This window comes from Protopterus annectens, chromosome 1.part1 (genome assembly GCF_019279795.1).
Source record: "Protopterus annectens isolate FY-2018-M chromosome 1.part1, PAN1.0, whole genome shotgun sequence".
Lineage (NCBI taxonomy): Eukaryota > Metazoa > Chordata > Ceratodontiformes > Protopteridae > Protopterus > Protopterus annectens.
The window spans coordinates 427,262,532-427,282,779 of NC_056726.1; the positions used below are offsets into that span (position 1 = coordinate 427,262,532).

At 41.9% G+C, this 20,248-nt stretch overlaps 1 protein-coding gene across 3 annotated transcripts in view; it reads left to right on the plus strand.

Annotated features, from left to right (window-relative positions):
• Positions 1-1,865: 1,865 nt before the first annotated feature.
• POLR3H (RNA polymerase III subunit H) overlaps positions 1,866-20,248 on the plus strand; it is a 312,552-nt gene continuing 294,169 nt past the window's right edge. Inside the window, exons 1-2 of one of the 3 annotated variants that reach the window (XM_044075682.1) lie at positions 1,866-2,244; positions 3,729-3,915. Coding sequence is in view for 2 of the 3 variants with exons in the window: in XM_044075673.1 (XP_043931608.1) it covers positions 2,070-2,088; positions 2,212-2,244 (52 nt within the window). In the remaining variant the exon portion in view is untranslated. The remainder of the gene's footprint in view (positions 2,245-3,728; positions 3,916-20,248) is intronic. The other 2 variants (XM_044075673.1, XM_044075690.1) reach the window with 2 other exon arrangements.

Sequence of the window (20,248 nt, forward strand, 5' to 3'; positions counted from 1 at the left end):
GTGATTTTGTTCTGCACTGCACTCAAGCCCCATATTTTGCCTTTTGTAAAACTTCTGCAGTGTTATTTTTAATTTTTGTCCTGTATGTTTATCTTTGCTTATGTAGGCTGGGGCTCTTTCCCATTGGGTCTCCACTGAAAATGGGTTGCTTACTATCAATGCAATGCAAATAGTTAATAACCTTTTCTTTTTTACAATTATTTTGTATTGTGATTGTTATTCAATATTTGTATATTGTCATTTTATCTTTACTTATGTTTGCTGGGGCTTTTCCCGTCAGGTCTCCACTGAAAATTGAGTTGTTTGCAAACTCAGTTGGACTTACCCAGTTAACAAATGTGAAATAAAATAAAAGTTACTGAAGCAGTAGGCAATGGTTATGCAGTTCATACAGATTATCTTGGTCTAATCAAAGCCTTTGATACTATTCCCCAAGCAAGTTTTAACAGACTCTTACACTTGAACATAAATCCATATGCTGTGCTTTGAATAATTAACTGGCTGTCTGACAGAATCCATGGAAAGGAAGCTGCCACTTCTGAAAGTAAAAAGGTTATCAATGATGTCCTGCAAGGCTTAGTGATGGGCTCACTCAAATTCGACATTTACTTTTCACACCTACTCCAAAGTGGCATTTACTTCTCATACCTTCAAAGCAATAACACTGGCCCACAGTTATCTAAATTTGCAAACCATTGCAAACTGGGTGCTGTGATTCATTCTCCTGTTGATATGAAATTGCTCCAGCCAGAGTTAAACTATGCTGATCACTAGTGCAAGGCAATGGGCTAAAAAGTGCAAAAAATGTCTTATACTTAAATATGGTAAACAAAACAGTTCCACATCCAACATTAAAAATGGCAAATCCCTCACAATGTTCGCCATTGTCAGAGATCTGGGAATTTTTGTGGATAACTTCTTATCTTTTGACAATCATGTCTCAAGAGTAGTAGTACTAGACTAACTTCCAAAGGCATCTCCTCTAGATCCAAGGAAGTACTCATCTCTTATCAGACCTGTTATTGCCTATAATGCTCCCTTCAGCATGCATTTATCTAAACATATCACTCAGCTTGTGAGACCTCAGATTTCTAACAAAAAAGATCATTGGCTTCAAGACCTACAGCTCTCCTAACAGACTGACAGCCCTCACCCTGTATTTTGCCACTTATAGATTCCTCCGTGGAGACTTGATTTTAGCCTTTTGTGCCATGAAAGGCCTTAACCTCCTTGATCTCCTACACCTTCAAAATAGAAAATATTCCACAAATAAAGGACTTAAATCTCCATCAGTAAATTAATACGACTCCTTGACATAATAGATCGATTTCCCAGCGCATTCTCCACCTCTGGAATATAGTACCTTAGTCACTTTTAAAGTAAATGTCTATAACTGGATGAGCCCCCAAAACAGTAACATTTGGGCGGCCACGGTGGTGCAGTGGTTAGCATTGCTGCCTCACAGCAAGAGGTTCTCCTCGGCTGGGGTGCGAGTCTGCATGTCCTCCTGTGGTCCCACATCCCAAAGACATGCTGCAGGTGGATTGGATACTCTAAATTGGCCCTAGGTGCGTGTGTGAGTGTGCCTTCTGTGGAAGGTTACACCATAAAACTCTACTGCCATTCAAAGAAGAAGAAGACTCTTATAAACTTAGTTGCTAGAATAAAAGGTGCTGTGTTGGTATTTATTTTCTGAAGGATGTGAAGTCTGAAACTCAAATGTACGTCATTATTTAGTGACTTCAATCCTCAATGATTTGCTAGAATGCCAAAATGTTTATATTAAAATCTGGACGATTGAGAGGCATGTGTCTGCCACATTTTGCAGATGGAAGGTTGACGGCTATGAGTAACTGGTACTATGAAAATCAAATAAACGCGCTTACATAACCTTCCAAATGCCGAAAGACAGTAACACCGACCACAACGCTTTAATACAGCCCATATCGCAACCAAACGAGAACTTAACCTCAAGACAGACACTTAAGTACCGCCTAGAGGCGTAAACTGGACAGCATTTCCCACGTTGGTGCGTTCCAGCGTTTTGTAACCCGGAAGAACGTTAAAGCATGTTTGTATGGGCTGTTGGTATGAGGTGTTTCAGTAGTATTGTTAGAAAATGGCGTAGGATTTTTGTAAACATACATTGAGTGGTACATTTTGAAAGCCGAAGTGCACTGAAGATTTATCAGACCCATGTTTTTCCTGCAGATCTAAGCGGTTCAAGGGTTGTTTGTAACATTGGTATGTGTTAAGGACGGGTTATTATAACATTAGTATCATTTTAAAATGTATTAATTTGCAGCCAACGGTGTGTTGTGATGAGTAAGTCGACATTTTCCCTATTGCAGCTAGTGAGTTTTTTGATTCATTATACTTTCAGCTTTTCTGAATGTACTGTAGTAGTATATTGCTGATTATTCCTGTTCGACATAGTAGTTATTGCAGAGCGAAAGTCAGGATGGTTAAAAAGAAGAGTGGCTGAGCCCTTTAGGGCTAACATTTTAGCATATACCGTGCCAATATAGAGACAGATTTTAACTGCTGCTCTTATCAAGTTAAAAAGTTGCTAAAATAACAGGCTTTGCATCAGCGTGCATTTTTCTGAAGGATATAAAGTCTGAAACTCAAATGTTTGTCCTCAAGTAACTTCAGTCCTCAGTGATTTGCCAGAAAACCACCCATTTTGTGAAGAGTAGACCAAAAAATATGAGGCAAAAGTGTGTATAGTCTGTGAAAATCTGGACATTCGGGAAGTATGGGATTTTCTCAAACTGATTATATCACAACTTTGCTGTGTAAATGAACACTAGATTAAAAATGCTGTTATTTTCTTCCATTGCTTGATTGATGTTTGGAATGTGTCTGTATGAGAGGAATTATCTGTAAATGTTTGTTTAGTTATGTCACTGACCCATTAATTCATTGAGAAACTCTCAAGATACTTAACCCTTACAGTCAAAGAAAAGGAAAAATACAAACTTTCTGTATTAAAATATAAATTCCAGGCAAAGTATGAGCCAAATAAGAACCTGTATATGTGGAAATATTATTTTAGTAAAAGTAAAAGGTTCAGGAGTATAAAGATGTTTGTCATTGATTTCAAACGTAAAAGCACAAGACTGAATTTGGTGACCGCTTACTAATCGGTAGCAATGGAATAGTCTAGTCTGTAGAACCAGAAGTGATTGCTTGAAGGCTAGGCTATTGAGAAAAACTGTTTAACATCTGCAAAAAATTATTGTGTTATATGAGTGAACTGCTAAGTGTGCAACATGGAAACTTAGCAGTGTAGCGTGTAGTACTTTAAATTGTGGCTGTGGATGAAAATGAGGTGAAAATGAATTGTGTAAAATTTAAAAAATAAAGTAGGTGACCACATAGTAACTGTGATGGTGTCTTGTAACAAATGAATATGTAGAAACCACACCCTGTGTAAGTACTGTAGTGTTAAACATGAAAAGGTGTATTGTAGAGCTAAAATTCAAATCTGCCGACTCTATGGAGGTAATAATCATCTCACCAATGAGTATTTTCAGACGAGAGAGTAGTGCTTCAAACTACTAAATGCTGTGATCATGCAATCAGAGAAAGTCATAGTAACTTTGCACCCTATTTAAGCCATGAATTACAGAACTGAAGTTTGTTTTTGAAAAGCTGTAGATTAAAGGCAAACTAATCCTGTTTAAACTGGCTATAAGGTGATGCAAATACCTTTTGTTGCCCAGATAGGCCCACTGGACACATCCCTTTCCTGGGGTAACTCCAGAGCAATGTGTGACTGTGACTTGCTCAAGGTGACAAAGTAGGCAAATAAAGGCTGAGGGAATCAAAATCTTCACCACAGGAACTACATCTCAAAGCCTTGATCCTCCGCACCATCTAACAGACAAATTGGTACTGAAGGAAAGAAAGGTAGGCCTAAGTTATGAAGCTCATTAATAGCATTAATAATCTGAGCTAAACTGCTCTTCTGTAGTATGTTTTACACGTCAAGTTGAATAAGATTGCATGTACTGTATTGCTGTATTCTGGGCCCAAGGTAAAATTTTCTTGAGCTGTGTATACAAAAATAGTGTACAAGCCATTGTTTTGGATAGTCACTTTGGAAACTTGTCTAAAACAACTGAATATGTTAAGCACGGATCTGTGTCAGTTTATAAAACAACCACATTGTCTAAATCCATATGGTCAACAATGCAATTAATTGAAAAAGTAATCTGGATCCACACAACACCCACCAACAACATAAACAAAGTTTTTGCAGGGGGCAAGCCCCCTTGCACCCCCCACACCTTGCTAATTATTTATACCAACTTTGAGATTGCACTACAGTGGAGGAAAAGGGCAAATTCCCTGATTCCCCACTGTACCACAATCTGTCAGAACAATTAGATGAACCAAATTGTTGATCATATGGTTGTGACCATATGGGTTTAGACAATTTGATGCATCTACCAATTGACATAGATCCTTAAGCACAGATGCTTTTATGAGTTAAGCATGATGAGAATTCAGTCAGTCCAGAAAAAAAAAATTTAGTCCAGGAAAAAAAATTGGATGTTGCGTAAAATCAGAATGTACAGTATAATGATGGTAATGGAAGCATACAGAAGGGGGTTATGGAACAGCTCTGTAAGAATGTGCATGAGGGTCTGCAGAATATTCAGGCAATATGTCAGCATGAATGTTTGAGTAGTGCTGGAGTGGTAGTGAGCGGCTGTGTACAGTGTAGAACTTGATGAAAAGTATGTTGTGAATCGTATATAACCAGTTGTTGACAAAGGTCATGCAGTTCTAAACATGTAAAAGCCTTCTGACTAATTTTCTTAATGGAATTCTTGGGAATGTTTTAACATCTGTAGAAAGTTTATTCCATACTTGTTGGAGATTACTTTGCCATTACGAACTGCCAGACCATGATGTGGTATGGTGCTGGTTTCTAGATCAGGTTAAAGATTTTTGAGTTGTCAAAGAAGCTAGTAGCCACAACATTGAATGTAAAATACTGTGGCATATGGCATAATACTGTAAGTCTTCTAGTGTGACTGTTTAGTTCACTGGATTGGAGCCCTTTCTGTGACCCAGGAAACCAGGCTTGATTAGTGGCCCTGGCTTTGGAGGAGCTAAGCAGAGAAAAGGAGAAGTGAAGTGGTGTGGCATACTTGCCTCTCATGGGGGCTTAAGAGGGTTTGCACACCCAGGTTCACACTCAGTACCAGGGTAATTTTGTGGAAACCATTGCTTATGCTTCTCAGGGGTATGGCTGTGTGGTGGGAATGCCCTTCATGAAAGTGAGGGCATGGTCTCCACAGGCAGCCCTTTGTAAGACTTCCACTGGTGCTTTGCTGAATGCATCAAGGGCGTAGGACCAGTAAGCAAAAAGCTGAACCATCCCTGATGGCTAATTATATGTTGTCCTCTCCTGTCCAAATCTTGCCTCAGTGATGGGGAATGAATGTGTCCATTGCTCAGGAGGGGGCTGGTGATCAGCAAATAGTATGGCAGAAAAAGATTAATAGTAACTCTTTGTTTTCTGATAAAGAGCATCAACATAATTCAGAGTTGATAATTGATATTATGTATGTGAGCATTTTCGTGTGGGTTTTTGCTCTTTCTTCTCAGATGTTTTTCTCATGATGTTATTCACAGTGCTTCCCTGTCGTTTTACCTGACAGTGCATGAAGTGATTCTCCTTTCTGCAACCAGTCATTATCTCTTATAGGTGTTACAAACAATCAAACCATAGAAATATTCATGTTGTTATAATTTCCAATGGAATGTTTTTTTTTTTTTTACACTGAAATGCATTTATCAGTAAAAAAATAACATTTACTCAGTGCAGTACAGTGAATTATAGCTCTGTTGCTATTTATTAAGTAAGGTTCCAGTCTCATGAAAAATATTCTTTCATAGTTTAAACTGCACATAATACAGAACATATGTAAATGTTGTTATTTGAAGTATTGTGTAGTAATCCTTAAATTATTTTACATAACAATGCTGTTATCTTGTTAACCTCCCTCCGTCAACAGGTCACCCAAGCTTTGTGTAAGTGATAGATGTTCTTCCTTACCACTGTCTCAGTATTTTCTACTCTTGGGATATCCTGTTGAGGATAGCCTAACGTCTGTCCAATGTACCAAAGCCTTAACCCCTTCCTGGCATCGTACATCAGACGTGTGTACTACACACAAGGTGTAATGCACATATATGACATACGGATGCTTAATCTGCAGAACTTCTTTGTGGCCAGTCCGAATGCAACAAGTTACTTGCTACTGAGATTTGTCTGCATACATCAACTGGACATAAGCTGATTTAAGTATATTTTCTGCATTTTTTGTGGTTTTATAATTTGGACTGATTCCTCAGATCTAGCTCTGTTGAAACTGTCTTCCCCATCCCCCCTCCCTGTTCTTGGTTGTAGTTTAAATTTGGTGGCTTTTGCAGTGCCCGCCCCACTGTAGATTTGATCTAGGACACTCCCCCAGTCCCATCTCTTTACCGCATAATATCTAATAGACCCTTTCTGCACTTGCTTTTAGTCCTTTTTAATTTAATTACATTTTTTCAAACTGTGTGTGGATTAATATTGCTACATGCTCAAGTTTGCCAGCTTGCACTGCATGTGAATTGTTTTTACTACTGTTTTGCTACTTTTCTGAAAAAAAAAATTATCTGCTTTTACTGTATTTGTGTTTCTTCCTAATTTATTTTGCTTTTGCGTCATCTTAAAAGTACTCGGTTGTATTTATTACTTCTTGGTGTAACTCATTCTAGGCCTTTTAGTTTAAGCACTTGGGCTTCAGACCAGTTGTTTTACATTAAGAAGGTTTGTGGTCTGCACTGTAGTGGCAGGACAGGTAGCTTGCATCCTTCTAAGTTGGGAACTGCTGATTGAGGGCTCAGTGTCTGTTATTCTAAAATTGTATTAGTTCTGGTTTAAGCACTTGGGCTTCAGGCCAGTTGTTTTACATTAAGAAGGTTCGTGGTCTGCACTCTTGTGGGAGGAGAGGCTGGACTCTGCCCTTCTGAGCTGGGAATTTCTGATTAAAGGCTTATAGTGCCTGCATATTTCAACTGTTTCTTACTGAAATTGGTACACCTTGTTTGCTGTAGCATAGACTAGATCCAGGCCTGCTGAATCTAGCTCTGTTTGTATGCTTGTTGTTTGTTTGCTTGTTATTTCCCTGAAACGCTAATGCCACCTAAAATGCGACTTTTCAGCGCTTCTGTGGATCCCTAGTGATATCTGCATTGCTTACTGTACTCACTTCCTTGTTTCACTTAAAAGAAAGTTACTGTTTGTCGTTTTTGCATTTAAGTTACCTGTAACACATTGCATTTAAGTTACCTGGCACTTGCTCACTAAAGCAATTATATAAGTCAGCACTAAAAAAGTAAAAGCACTACACTCTCACAAAGTCCTCTTGAGTACCTTGTTCCCCATTGGCCCTTTTTTTTTTCAATTATAAAGGAATTCCCAATACTATTCTAACATGTCCAAAGGTCAGTTGTCAATCTTCTCTCCGGTCCAGCTGCTGAATCTGGGAATCTTGAGGCAATGTTACAACTGCCTCATGTACACAGACAACCCTCTCCTCCTCCCAACAAATTCCAACACATGTGAGAGATGCATCCATATAGCCAAACTGGAGGCTTAGCTCTCTCAACTCAGTATTGGCGTAACCAGTCAGGAGGAGAAGGAAACCACACTCAGTACAATTCCAGTCTCACATAGACCTACCACTACAGCAAACCAAACACATAAACACACAAAAACATACTCGGAGGCTCTAAATAAAAATCTGCCTAAGCAGCAGAGACCTCCAAAGCAGACACCCAAGCAACCGCTACCCCAAAACAAAAAATGCGCAACACATAGCTCACAAAGCCAGTGTGCCGAACAGTCACAGCCCTTAAGGCTAAACAACACATCTGATACACTTGTAATAGGTGACTCTATCATCAGGCACACTGACGTCCCGCTCACCAGGCTGGACAAGGAGAAGGTCACGGTGAGCTGCCTGTCGGGCTCTAGGATCCGCCACATAACACAAGCACTCAGATCACTCCAAGGCAAGTACAAATATGACTCAGTCATTGTCCATGCTGGTGTGAATGACCTGAGACGTACCTCCCTGGACTACATGAAAAGAGACATAGAGGAGCTCTCTGAGCATGTGGCCCAGGCCGGTATGATCCTGACCTTGAGTAGCATCTTACCCTCACCAAGAATGATGCCACAACATGAAGACAAGATGATCAATTTCAACAATTGGCTTAAGTATTGGTGTCATTCAAAGGGGATCCAATGCCTGTCAGCCTGGGATGACATGCTCGACAAGCCACGATGGGCTTTCGGATATTGGCAAAGGCTCTTGCTACCCCCATAGTGCCTTTTTTAGGCAAGGCTCAAAAGACAAACCCACCTCCATAGGTATCACAAGGGATAAGAAACTAAGAGTAATGCTACTCAATGCCAGAAGTCTAAACCTCAAGATGCACGCAGCCAAAACTCTTCTTAGCATGGAGAACATCAATATCTGTGCAGTAACAGAAACCTGGTTCAAGGCTCCCGAGAGCACCCCAGCACTACCAGGTTATACCTCATACCATGCTTTTCGGCCCCAAAACTTGGACCGACCCACAAAAGGAGGGGGAGTATCAATATTCGTCAAAGATACCCACACCTCCAGGTTGGTGGCACAGCACGAAGCATCAGAGACTATCCATGTGCAACTAACAATGGGTAAAACTGCCTTCCAGTTTATAGCCTGCTACAGACCACTCTCCCTAACCCAGGAACCCCACTCGGCCTTCCTGAGAACACTGGAAAATATGAAGGTCTCTCCAAACACCATTATATTGGGCGACCAACTACCCAAACATAGACTGGGAGCATTACTCTAGCTCCAACACCCTAGCCCAAAGGTTCCTAGAATTTATAAACTCAAATGCTATGGAACAACTTGTTATCATTCCCACAAGAGGGAAAACATACTGGACCTGATCATCACCAACATGGGGACTGTATGCTCCAGACCAGAAGTGTATCCCTCACTGGTAAGATCAGACCATAAACTAATCTCACTGGATATTCACATCCCGACACCACCCCCTGCCCAGAAAACCACAGTGAAAAACTTCTCTAAAGCAAATTTCACACTCCTCAAAACCGAGGTGGAATCCTTCAAAGCCTCCGGCCTGTGGAAAATACGGCCCAGACCACAGAATCCTTTATAAATGCATTCTATGAGCACCTTCAGGAATGCATGGATCATGCGATCCCAAATAAAACCAAGACCCAATCCTCCAAAGGCAGACGTCCTGTCTGGTGGACCCCAGCCATAAACAAACTATACAATAGAAGGAGGAAGCTACTAAATGATAGAGCAAAATTCCAAAAAGGGAAGGCATCTCCGATCAGTATTGGCAAAAAACTACGGGCACTCATAAAATCGTCTAAGGCCAGCTTCGAGAGAAAAATTGCACAGGACACTAAGGATAATCACAAGGCTTTCTTTAGTTATGTTAGGAACCTGGGTGGTAATTCCCAGATATGCTCAGAATTAGTCCAAAATGACAAAAATACACCGAACCCACAGACATTGCCAACATCCTAGCTGACAGGTTCAGCGCAAACTCGCCCCCCTCCCCACCAAAAGGGCAAATATCTATCCCAGCAGAGTGCTGCCCCCCTGACATCTTGGATGCTCAGGTAAGAGCCGCCCTCTCCAAAGCAAAAAATACAGCATCAATGGGACCAGACGGTGTCCCGGGCTGCGTCCTACACTCCAAGAAGAGCTAAACCCAAACATAAAACTACTGTTCAATCTCAGCCTTACTACAGGATATGTACCCAAAGAGTGGCGTACAGCAACTGTGGTCCCTCTCCACAAAGATGGTGGCTCAACAGATCCTGGAAACTATCGCCCCATAAGCCTGACTAGCTTGGTCTGCAAAGCTATGGAAAGGATCATCATGGACCTCATAAATAAAGATATTGGGGACCTACAGACACTGGATCCTACCCAGTTCGGCTTTAAGGGCAGATCCTGCCTCTTAAACCTGGTTGATTTCTTTGAAACAGTCACCAAGGCCATTGACGAGGGGAAGGTGGTCCAGACAGCCTACCTGGACCTCGCAAAAGCCTTCGATACAATACCCCACTCAGGCATTATAGATAAGCTCACCAGCTTAAATATAAACCCCTATGTCACTAGATTGTGTGCAAACTGGCTCATGGACAGAACCCACATGGTTAGAATTGCTGGAGCCATGTCAGACTCCAAACCAGTTACAAGTGGCATCCCACAAGGCTCAGTCCTGGGACCTCTCTTGTTCAGTATATATTTCTCGGAGGTACAGGCCAACACGGAAGGACTGTGGCTGACCAAGTTCGCAGATGACTGCAAACTGGGCGCCATAATCGACTCTCCAGCCGACACAAGCATCCTCCAAAAGGGCCTCATAGAAACGGACAACTGGGGCGCCATAATCGACTCTCCAGCCGACACAAGCATCCTCCAAAAGGGCCTCATAGAAACGGACAACTGGTGCCAGAGCCATGGCCTCAAGCTAAACGCCAAAAAGTGTATAGTCATCCCCTTTGGCAAAAACAAAGTGCCCACAAATTACCACATAGGTGGTAATCCATTAAGTACAGAAGAAGTAATTGGGGACCCAAGTTGATAGCAATTTCTCATTTGACAACCACGTGGCCAAAGTGGTTAGAAAAACATTTTATATAGCCCACCTAATCATGAAGGGATTCACATCTAGATCAGGGGAGGTCATTGTGCCTCTTTACTCATCCCTCATCAGGCCCATAATTGAGTACAATGCCTCTTTTGGGATGTACCTTACCAGACACCTGCAGCAACTGGAAAGACTCCAAAAGTACCTCGCCAAGAGGATCAAAGGGCTCAAACAGATGCCATATGCTGCCCGGTTAAAGAAACTCCAGCTCTACTCAGTGGCATACCGCCTGTTCAGAGGCGATCTGTGCCTGACGTATAAAGCCATGTCCAACCCGGAATTAATGGACATACTGTACCTTGGAAAATCCAAATCCTATCGAGCTACACGCTCGAGAGACTTGAACCTCAGCACTGAAATAAATAGGACATGATGGAGGGACAGATTCATAACCCAGAGGCTCCCTTCACTCTGGAATAAAATCCCAGTCCAGGTTAGGCAGAGTCACTCATTGACTCTCTTCAAGAGGAATCTTGATGAGTGGATGGGAGATCGTAGGTTTACCCCGGGTATCACGTCTGTGTCACTGTTAGACAGAGGCACAGTATACTAACCTCAAAAAAGGGCATAGCAAAATTAATTTAAAATGGGTGGCGAAAGCCAAACACATTCTGGCTAGGCTTATAAATTCCCTAGGGCAGATAGCCTAGTATGAACCTATGAACAGAAGGAAGAAAATCACGTCAAAAATTAGGAGGTGCACCATAAAACAGTTTCATCAAACTAAACAAACAACTCGGAGGACTGTCTGCTTTTAGTGCAGACTCTGTTAACAGCACCTAGGGGGGTGCTTAACCCTCAAAGTGTTGCTAAAGCTGGGTCTTGTGTTATAGTAGTGCTTAACCAGGATGTTATTTATTTAACTGTTTACTGAATGTAATCACAGCACTTCATGCAGTACAAATAATGAATGGGATAATCAACTTTTGAAAATACAGGTAAACGTAGATTTATAAAAACGCTGACGTGCAAAAGGGACATGAAAGGAAATGAGTACATTTACAGATGGTACAGATTTAAACAAATACCAAAAATATTGGTTAATAAAATTGCAATTGCTCTAGATAACCACCAACTGTTATTCTAAGCCTCTTAGTTCTGATTTAAGCACTTGGGATACAGACTAGTTGTCTTACATAAGGAAAGTTTGTGGTCTACACTCCTGTGGCAGGACCTGCAAATGCTGGACCCATCACAGTTCAGTTTGTTAAAGAAAGGTCATATTTGTTAAATCTGGTGGACTTTTTGAAAGGATCTCCAAAGCAGTGGATGAGGGCAGAGCCGTGCACAGAGCTTACCTCAACCTAACCAAGGCTTTTAATATAGTACCCCACTCCAGCATTATGGACAAGCTCACTAAATTTGGTACAACCCTTTATCACCCACTGGATAGCGATCTGGCTCACTGATAGCACCTACAAGGTCAAAACAGGTGAGGACTGGGCTGTTGGTGGAGGTGGCACTAGCAAAGTCCCCAGACCTCTGTACTGGGCCCTTTCCTTTTTGGCATGTATTTCTCTAAAGTAAAAGAAAATGCTGAAGGTTTATGGTTGACCTAAGTTTGCAGATGATTGCAAGGTGGGGTTATCATCGACTCCTCTGCAGACACTAGCATTCTTCAAGAAAGCCTACCTCTAATTAACAATCGGTGCCAAAGCCATGGTCTTTAACTTTATGCTAAGAAATGCATAATTGTACCGTTCAAGAATTCAAGCATTCTGGCTAATTACCATGCTGATAATATACCTCTGAGTTTACCCAGTTGTCAGGGATCTGGGTATGCATATAGACCAGTAGCCTTGCCTTTGACCACAGTGGTGAGGAAAACCTTTTACATTGCGCAACTTATAAGTAAGGGCATGGCATTTATGTCCACAAAGGTCATTTATCCCACTGTACTCTGCCCTTATCAGACCAATCATAGAGTACAATGCTCCCTTCAGTATGTATCTGACCAGGCATATGCAGCAGCTACAGTAACTTCAGACATTCCATACAAAAAGAATACAAGGCTTAACAAACCTGCCTTACACAGTGCACCTTTAAGCGTTTTCTGTCTACTCAGTCTCCTATAGATTGCTGAAGGTTATCTATGCCTCATTTGCAAAGCATCCGCAAACCCCCATACTTATGAATCTCTTGCATATTTGTAAGTCAGGCAGTACCAGAAACATAAGGTCTAAGGACCTGAATTTTGTCTGTGACTTAAACAGAAGATGCTGAAAAGACCGATATGAGTCCCAGAGAGTGCCCCTCCTTCAGAACAGGCTTCCCATCCATGTGAAGCTGAGTTTGTCTTTTGCCCAATTTAAGCACAACCTAGGCCAGAGGATGGGGAATAGGAAATTTATACTGGGCCTTGCACCCATGTCCCTTATGGAGAGAAGTAGCTTATAAATGTCTGGCCTTGAATGTCCTATGGGTACAGGATGTCATCATTCTTTTTGGAAAACTTAACTAGGTTTAGAAAGCCCCCACTCCCATGGGTTGTTAGCCTAGTAACAATCTCTGAATCTTTGAATTGATCTATAGTCATTGACACCATAATACTGAAAGAGATTATTAGCAAGAAGATCCAAGATATTTTAGAACAAAGTCATATTCATGGTTTATGGACTTTTTTTGTAATAAGAGTGGAAACTGACAATAAAAATACATTACAGTTTAGTAATAACCAATGAGTGGGTGTGGTATAATGAAGATTTGCCTACAGTTGGCATGGCGTGATTAAAAAAGCCAACCGTGGGTAAATCTTCAATATACCCACACCTGCGAGTTGGCTATTGCTATTTTGCAATGATATTATTTAAGAAATTACATACTTTTCTTAAATGTCTTCGTATATCGTCGACGTGGTGTTCTCCCTGTTTCAGGATTCTTCCCCTTTGTTGATGTATTGCATGCATGTGGGACTTAACGATACCACACTTGCACAGTACATCTGTGCTTTGGAAAGCCGCAAAAAAACTGAAAAATCTGGAGAGGTTAGAGGTACAAGAGAGACTGGGCAAAATACAAGGAAAATCTGGTATGTTTCTTTAGTTTTGCAGAATGTACCAGAGTTTCCTTGCATTTTGTCTGCCCTCAGTACATACCGGTCGACCTCTTAGCTCAAGAAATGTACAAATCTCTCAGTTAGGGGGACAGATGTCCTTTTGTAAATGTTGCTCTTACAAACTTAGAATGCTGCTAAAATAACAGGATTCATGCCGTCTTGCATTGAGTGATGGATATTCTGAAAATGTAATGCATTGCCATTATTTAGTGACTTCACGACTCTCGGAAAACCACACATTTTATGAAGGACAGACCTAAAATGTAAGATAAAGTTTATGACATTGTGAAAATCTGGGCACGTAAAATGGAGCACATACTAATAGTCTGGTCACACTTCAGTGGCCAGACTTTTTTCTATTGGTATATGCTCAATTTATAATGGGCATGCTGGTTGGGCTAACTAATCAGTGTGCACATTTTTGAGTACTAATGAGCTACCATTATATAATTTTAAATTACATTTTAATAATTTTTATACTTCTAGTAGTCCTGGCATAGATGAGCAGCAGTTGTTTTTATAAGTATTGGTAACAATTGCCAAAAGAAGTTGTTGATAATCTAACAAAAGTTGTTACTGTTTGAGATTGAAGGTCATAGTAAAATTTAAAAATAAGGTGCCAGTGTTGTGGATGATTTGATTTCAAAAGTGTATAAATTGATCTGAAGTAGTGTACTTCATTTGATCTTCAACCTGTGGGTACCAGATCCATATTGGATCCAAGCCGGCAACTTCACAAGCATCTGCTCCAAGCCCCAAGCTTCTCCCCCTACCCATAATACACCACCACGTCTACCTTCCAACCCTCAGATCTCGTTTGCTGCGGCTTCGCAACGCATCGTGATCCCCGAGCTCTGGGTTGTGAGTAGAGTTTTTGAAGATGTTCTTCGTGTTTCACTGTTGCAGTCATTACATTTGGGTAATCTGCTGGCAGGTTGCCCTCAGTCGGCCTGATTAACAAAGTCTTGGGTCCTGCGTTGGTTGCTGTCCCTTCTTCCATGATGTCAGGTCGTCAGGGGTATAAAACATGCAGCCAACGCCATTACATCAGTCTTTCTTGCCCACGGTACCTGAAGCAGAAGCAGTTCGCAAGTGCCGGTCGGCCAACTCCTGAAATTTTCATTTTCGAGTTTCAGAACCAAAGTTTTCAACTAAAAGCTAAGTACCCTATTGGGGAGACTTTTTTTATTGCTCCTTACCGATGTCCGTAAAAGTTAATAATTGTATTACTTGTGGGAAGCAAATACCTCATAAGGATTTTCACTTGTACTGTATTCCTTGCTTAGGCCCTGACCACGACGTACCTTTCTTGTCGGTTTTGTGCTTTATTTAATCAGCGCACTGTCCATCATCGGTACATTTTTGCTTAGAAATATTTCGGTTCTTGGTTTAATTATCCAGAAATGATGTCTGTTAGCCATCCGCCTACTGGAATACCGAAAAAATGCAAAGAAAAAGACAGAGACAGGCCGTTGAGGTCCAAAACTGCCGACGATGCTTCTCCTAAGCCAGTCGCCAGTTCGCCGGTACTCTGTGAGGCGCATTTGCAGCCCCTGATACCCACTACTTCTGATTCGCAGGCCTCTACTGAGACCCATTCGGAGTCCGGTATGCCACGAGATGCTTCACCTATGAACCTGCAGATGTCTCTACCTTGGATGGGTTTGGAACCGCTGTGCAGGCACTGACTTCTGAGGGTGTATTCAGGCCTACAGATTTGTATATTAAACCAAAACCACCTTCAATATTAAGGCCAAAATCTCGATCTATGTCTAAAAAGCCGAGGCTGCATGTTCAGGCCCCTATGCCTAAAAACAAATGATCAAAATGGCTGAAGATTTAATTACTCTAATCAGGGGTAGTTAACCCCCCCCCCCTCTAAGAGGCCTAGGGCTGAACTTGACCATGAATCTTTTGAACAGGACTCTGTTTCTTCTGACTCTTCTAATGAACAGGATTTGTCCATACCTACTTATGAAGACTCTGATGCAGAGGATTCCATTCCTTCTTTCTTCTCCCCCTGAGGGTTTTTTTTTGGGGGAAACTTTACATACCTTAAGGGAGCATTTCCACTGGGAAAGTCAGGATTTTATGAATCCAAAAAGAGGCTTGGGGATTTCCTCCTTCTTCCTCAGCATAGGCCTATGGCTGTACATCCTGTACTAGACATTGTTGATGTGTTTTCAGAATCCAGTCTGGCCCCTGATTCCTTGCCTCCGGCCCCTTGTAAGCCAGACAGATACTACAGGGTTCCTGACTCCCACAAATTCCTTTTCAAAAATCCTGTTGCGGACCCTGACACCATTTCTCAGGGGCCCAAGGGCATTAAGACTTCTACTAATAAAAATCCTATGCCTTCTGATAGAGACTCCAGGATGCTGGATATATGGGGTAAAAAGGTTTATACTTCTGCAACCTTGGCAGTCAGGGCTTTAAACTGTCAATTGCATATGCTAAAATATCAACAGCATATCATGGGGACTGCTTAAACAGAAAATAATGTTGATTTCTGACTGTGTGGAAAATAAGAATTTACTGGATTTATTGCATTCGGCTGAACAAGTCGGAAAACATACTTTGCAATGTGGTTTTGATTCTTTGGAGGCCTCTTGCAGGGCTGCTGTTACTGGGTCTGTGCTTAGAAGGCATGTTTGGCTTAAGGAGCAATCTCTGCCTGATCATGTTAAAGCAAAATTGTTGGATGCTCCTTTGCAGCAGGACCATCTGTTTTGGCAATAAGGCTGAAGAAGTTCTAAAAAAGATGGAAGATAAAGCTAAATCTATGCAAACTGTGAAATATTTCTTACAAGTACAACCTCCAAGATTTAGTAGGCACTGGCCTACTAAGAACTGGTCCTTTCCAGTTCCTTCTAGAGCCACTTAAGCCAAACCCAGACATTCCAAAAGCAGCAGGTTTCAGTCCCAAGGGACTTTCATAACTAAGCAATGGGGTGCCTCCGCTTCCAAATCTGGAAATAACAAGACACCTCCCTATGGTAAACAGTCTCAATGACTTTCCTTTAAAATTACCAAGCCACTTACCTCTTAGCCACCCCTTTTGGGGGGGGGGACTGGCACTTCATGCAAAAAACTGGTAACTTATAACCCAGGACAAATAGGTTTTAAATATAGTGTCCCAGGGATACAGATTTCATTTCCACACATTGCCAACTCCAAACGGCTGGCCAGACCTGCACCCAAATCAGTGGACAGAGGCTCAGAAACAAGTGCTTTCCCTCCTAAACATGAGGGCAATTCAACTAGTACCAGAAGAGGAAAAGGGACAAGGTTTCTATTCCAGACTTTTCCTGGTACCCAGAAAAGACAAACCATGGTGTCCACTTCTGGACCTGTCTACTCTAAACACATTTCTGGACATTCCAAAATTCAAGATGCTTACTCTTCACCAGTTACTTCCTATGCTAGGCAAAGATGCCTGGTTGGCAACTCTAGATTTAAAAGAGGCTTACCTGCATATCCCAATCAGGGAATCCTACAGAAGAAACCTTCGCTTCAAAGCAGGCTACTTGCATTATCAGTTCTCTGCACTGCCCTGTGGCTTATCTACTGCGCCCAGGGTATTTACAAAGTGCCTGGCTCCAGTAATTGCATTTTGCAGGCAAAGAAATATTCAAATATATCCATACCTGGATGATTGTCTAATTCAGGCAGAAAACAAGGCCATTCTTCTAAAACATATGGCGTTTGTAAAAAGGGTTCTAACTTGTCTAGGGTACACCATAAACGAAAAGAAATCACAACTGTTACCCTCTCAAGAAATTACATTCCTGGGGGCAAGCTTGAATACAACTGCCCAGATGGGTTTCCTTATGCCAGAAAAGCAAATTCATTTGGTGACTTACTTCAAACAGGTGGCCACCAAAACCCTGCTATCTGCAAGACAAATACTGCAAGCCTTTGGGTTCATGGCCTCCTGCATTCTTCTAATTCCATATGAGGAAACTTCAGTGGTACGTAAAAAGTTTATGGAGTCAACATTGTCACAGCCTGGAAACAATGATTCCTATCTTACCTTGCCTGCAACTAGAGGTCCTATGGTGGGCAGAGGCCTGCCACCAAAACAAGGGACTGCCATTCACACCATCCCCTGCTGCCCAAACCCTAACTACAGACGCATCAGACTATGCATGGGGGGCTCATCTGGCAGGGAAGTGCATTCAGGGCAAATGGAGCCCAAATCAAATGCACCTTCATATCAATCAAAAAGAAATGCTAGCTGTACAGAATGCACGGACAACCTTCAAGGACTACCTTCTTCCAGGACAACTAATGGTAAAGACGGACAACACCACAGTTATGTGGTACATAAACAAGCAGGGGGGTACACATTCCTACCCCCTCTGCAGACTAGCCATGGCATTGTGGAACATGGCCTTGAGCTATCAAGTACAACTACAAGCTCAATTCCTGCCAGGAAAGCTGAATATTTTGGCAGACTAACTAAGCAGAGCTCTCATGGACCCACACGAATGGAAACTGGAACCACAGATTTTCAACATGTTGACATCCAAATGGGGAGCCCAGACATGGATCTTTTTGCCTCACCCCAGAACTACCAGTTGGACAAATTTTGCATGAGAACTCCTCACAAAAAAGCCTGGAAAGTGGATGCTCTGTCCTTCAGTCTATGCCTTTTCCCCTCTGCTCTCCAAAGTTCTACTAAAAGTCAAACAGGACAAACCAAAAATGATTTTGATTGCTCCAGACTGGCCTCGCCAAGACTGATGCCCACTCCTATGCAATCTGTCACAAATTTCTCCATGGCACCTGCCTCAGACACTTTCCTTACTGTCTCAGCAGAACAACCAAATTCTGCACCCTCTGCTCCTAACATTGAATCTTGCAGATTGGCTAATCACTTAAATCCCCCCTTAGCATCCCTCAGCAAACCTGTGATGGATGTCATTTTGGAGGCGAGAAGACCTAGTACTAGAAAATCTTATGCTGACAAATAGAGAAGATTCTGTACCTGGAATTAATCTCAAGGGATGAGCACAGCAGTGCCCAATTTACCTCAGATTTTGCAATACTTAATTGAGATGCTTCACAAGGGCCTGTCTTTTTCTTCCATAAAAATCCATGCCTCAGCCATTTCAGCTCATTACAACACAGAACCTCCCCCCATCTCTCATCCTCTGCTAAAGCAGTATTTCAGAGGGGCCAAAAACTTGAGGCCACCCAGAAGGAGCTCCAACCCCTGCCTGGGACCTTAACTTTGTATTGGAGAAACTCACTCTACTTCCTTTTGAGCCAGCTGCTACTGCAGACTTAATTTTTTTCCTGGAAAACAGCCTTCATTTTAGCAATCACTGGCTAGAAGGATTTCTGAGTTACAGGCCCTTATGGCAGTGGAGCCTTTCATCATCTTTCTTGCGGACAGGGTGTCACTCAGGACCAGCCCATCCTTCATGCCCAAGGTGGTATCCAGTGTGGCTCTTAATCAGTCCATTCATTTGCCAACTTTTTCCCAATCCACAGAACAAGGGGGAGCGGATTCTGCATTCATTGGATGTACACAGACAACTTAGATTTTACTTGGACAGGACTAAATCTTGAAGAAAATAAATCTGAACTGCTGATAGCATTTGCTGCAGGGGCAGAGGGAAAGGCTATTTCAAAGCAAACCATTTCCAAACGGATAAGCCATTGTATTCATTTCTGCTATAAGCACCATGGAAAACTTATCCCCCAGGGGATCAGATCCCATTCCACCAAGGTTGCATCTACTTCTTCAGCCTTTCTCAGAGGTGTTCCTATCAGGGATATTCTAGAAGCTGCTAACTGGAGTTCAATTCATACTTTCACCAAGCTTCATCACTTACCAATTTTCTCTAAATCCAGAGCTGGCTTTGCCACTCCTGTTTTGCAGGGCCTTATAGCCGGTCCTAATGCTGTATAAATCCATCCTCCCAACCATAGCTTTGGGAATCTACCCAAAAGTAATGACTGCAACAGTGAAACACAAAGAACATAGTACAGTTGTGTACACTTACCATAAATGTAGATGCTCGAATGTATTCACTGTTGCAGTCCTGGTTACCCTCCCTCCAGCCCCCTGTTTTTTCTCTTACTATGCATTTACTTTCTTTTACTACACTTAAAAGCCTTTTTGGTGTATTTGCTTTTGTTTGGAGGTATATTTTTGTGTTTTAAATTATTTATATATTTTGCTCACCATTTGGGGGGCACCTGACATCTGGGGCAAGAAAAACTGATGTAATGGCGTCGGCTGCATGTTTTATACCCCTGACGACCTGACGTCATGGAAGAAGGGACGGCAACCGACGCAGGACCCAAGACTTTGTTAATCAGGCCGACTGAGGGCAACCTGCCAGCAGATTACCCAAATGGTAATGACTGCAACAGTGAATACACTCTATCATCTACATTTATGGTAAGTGTACACAA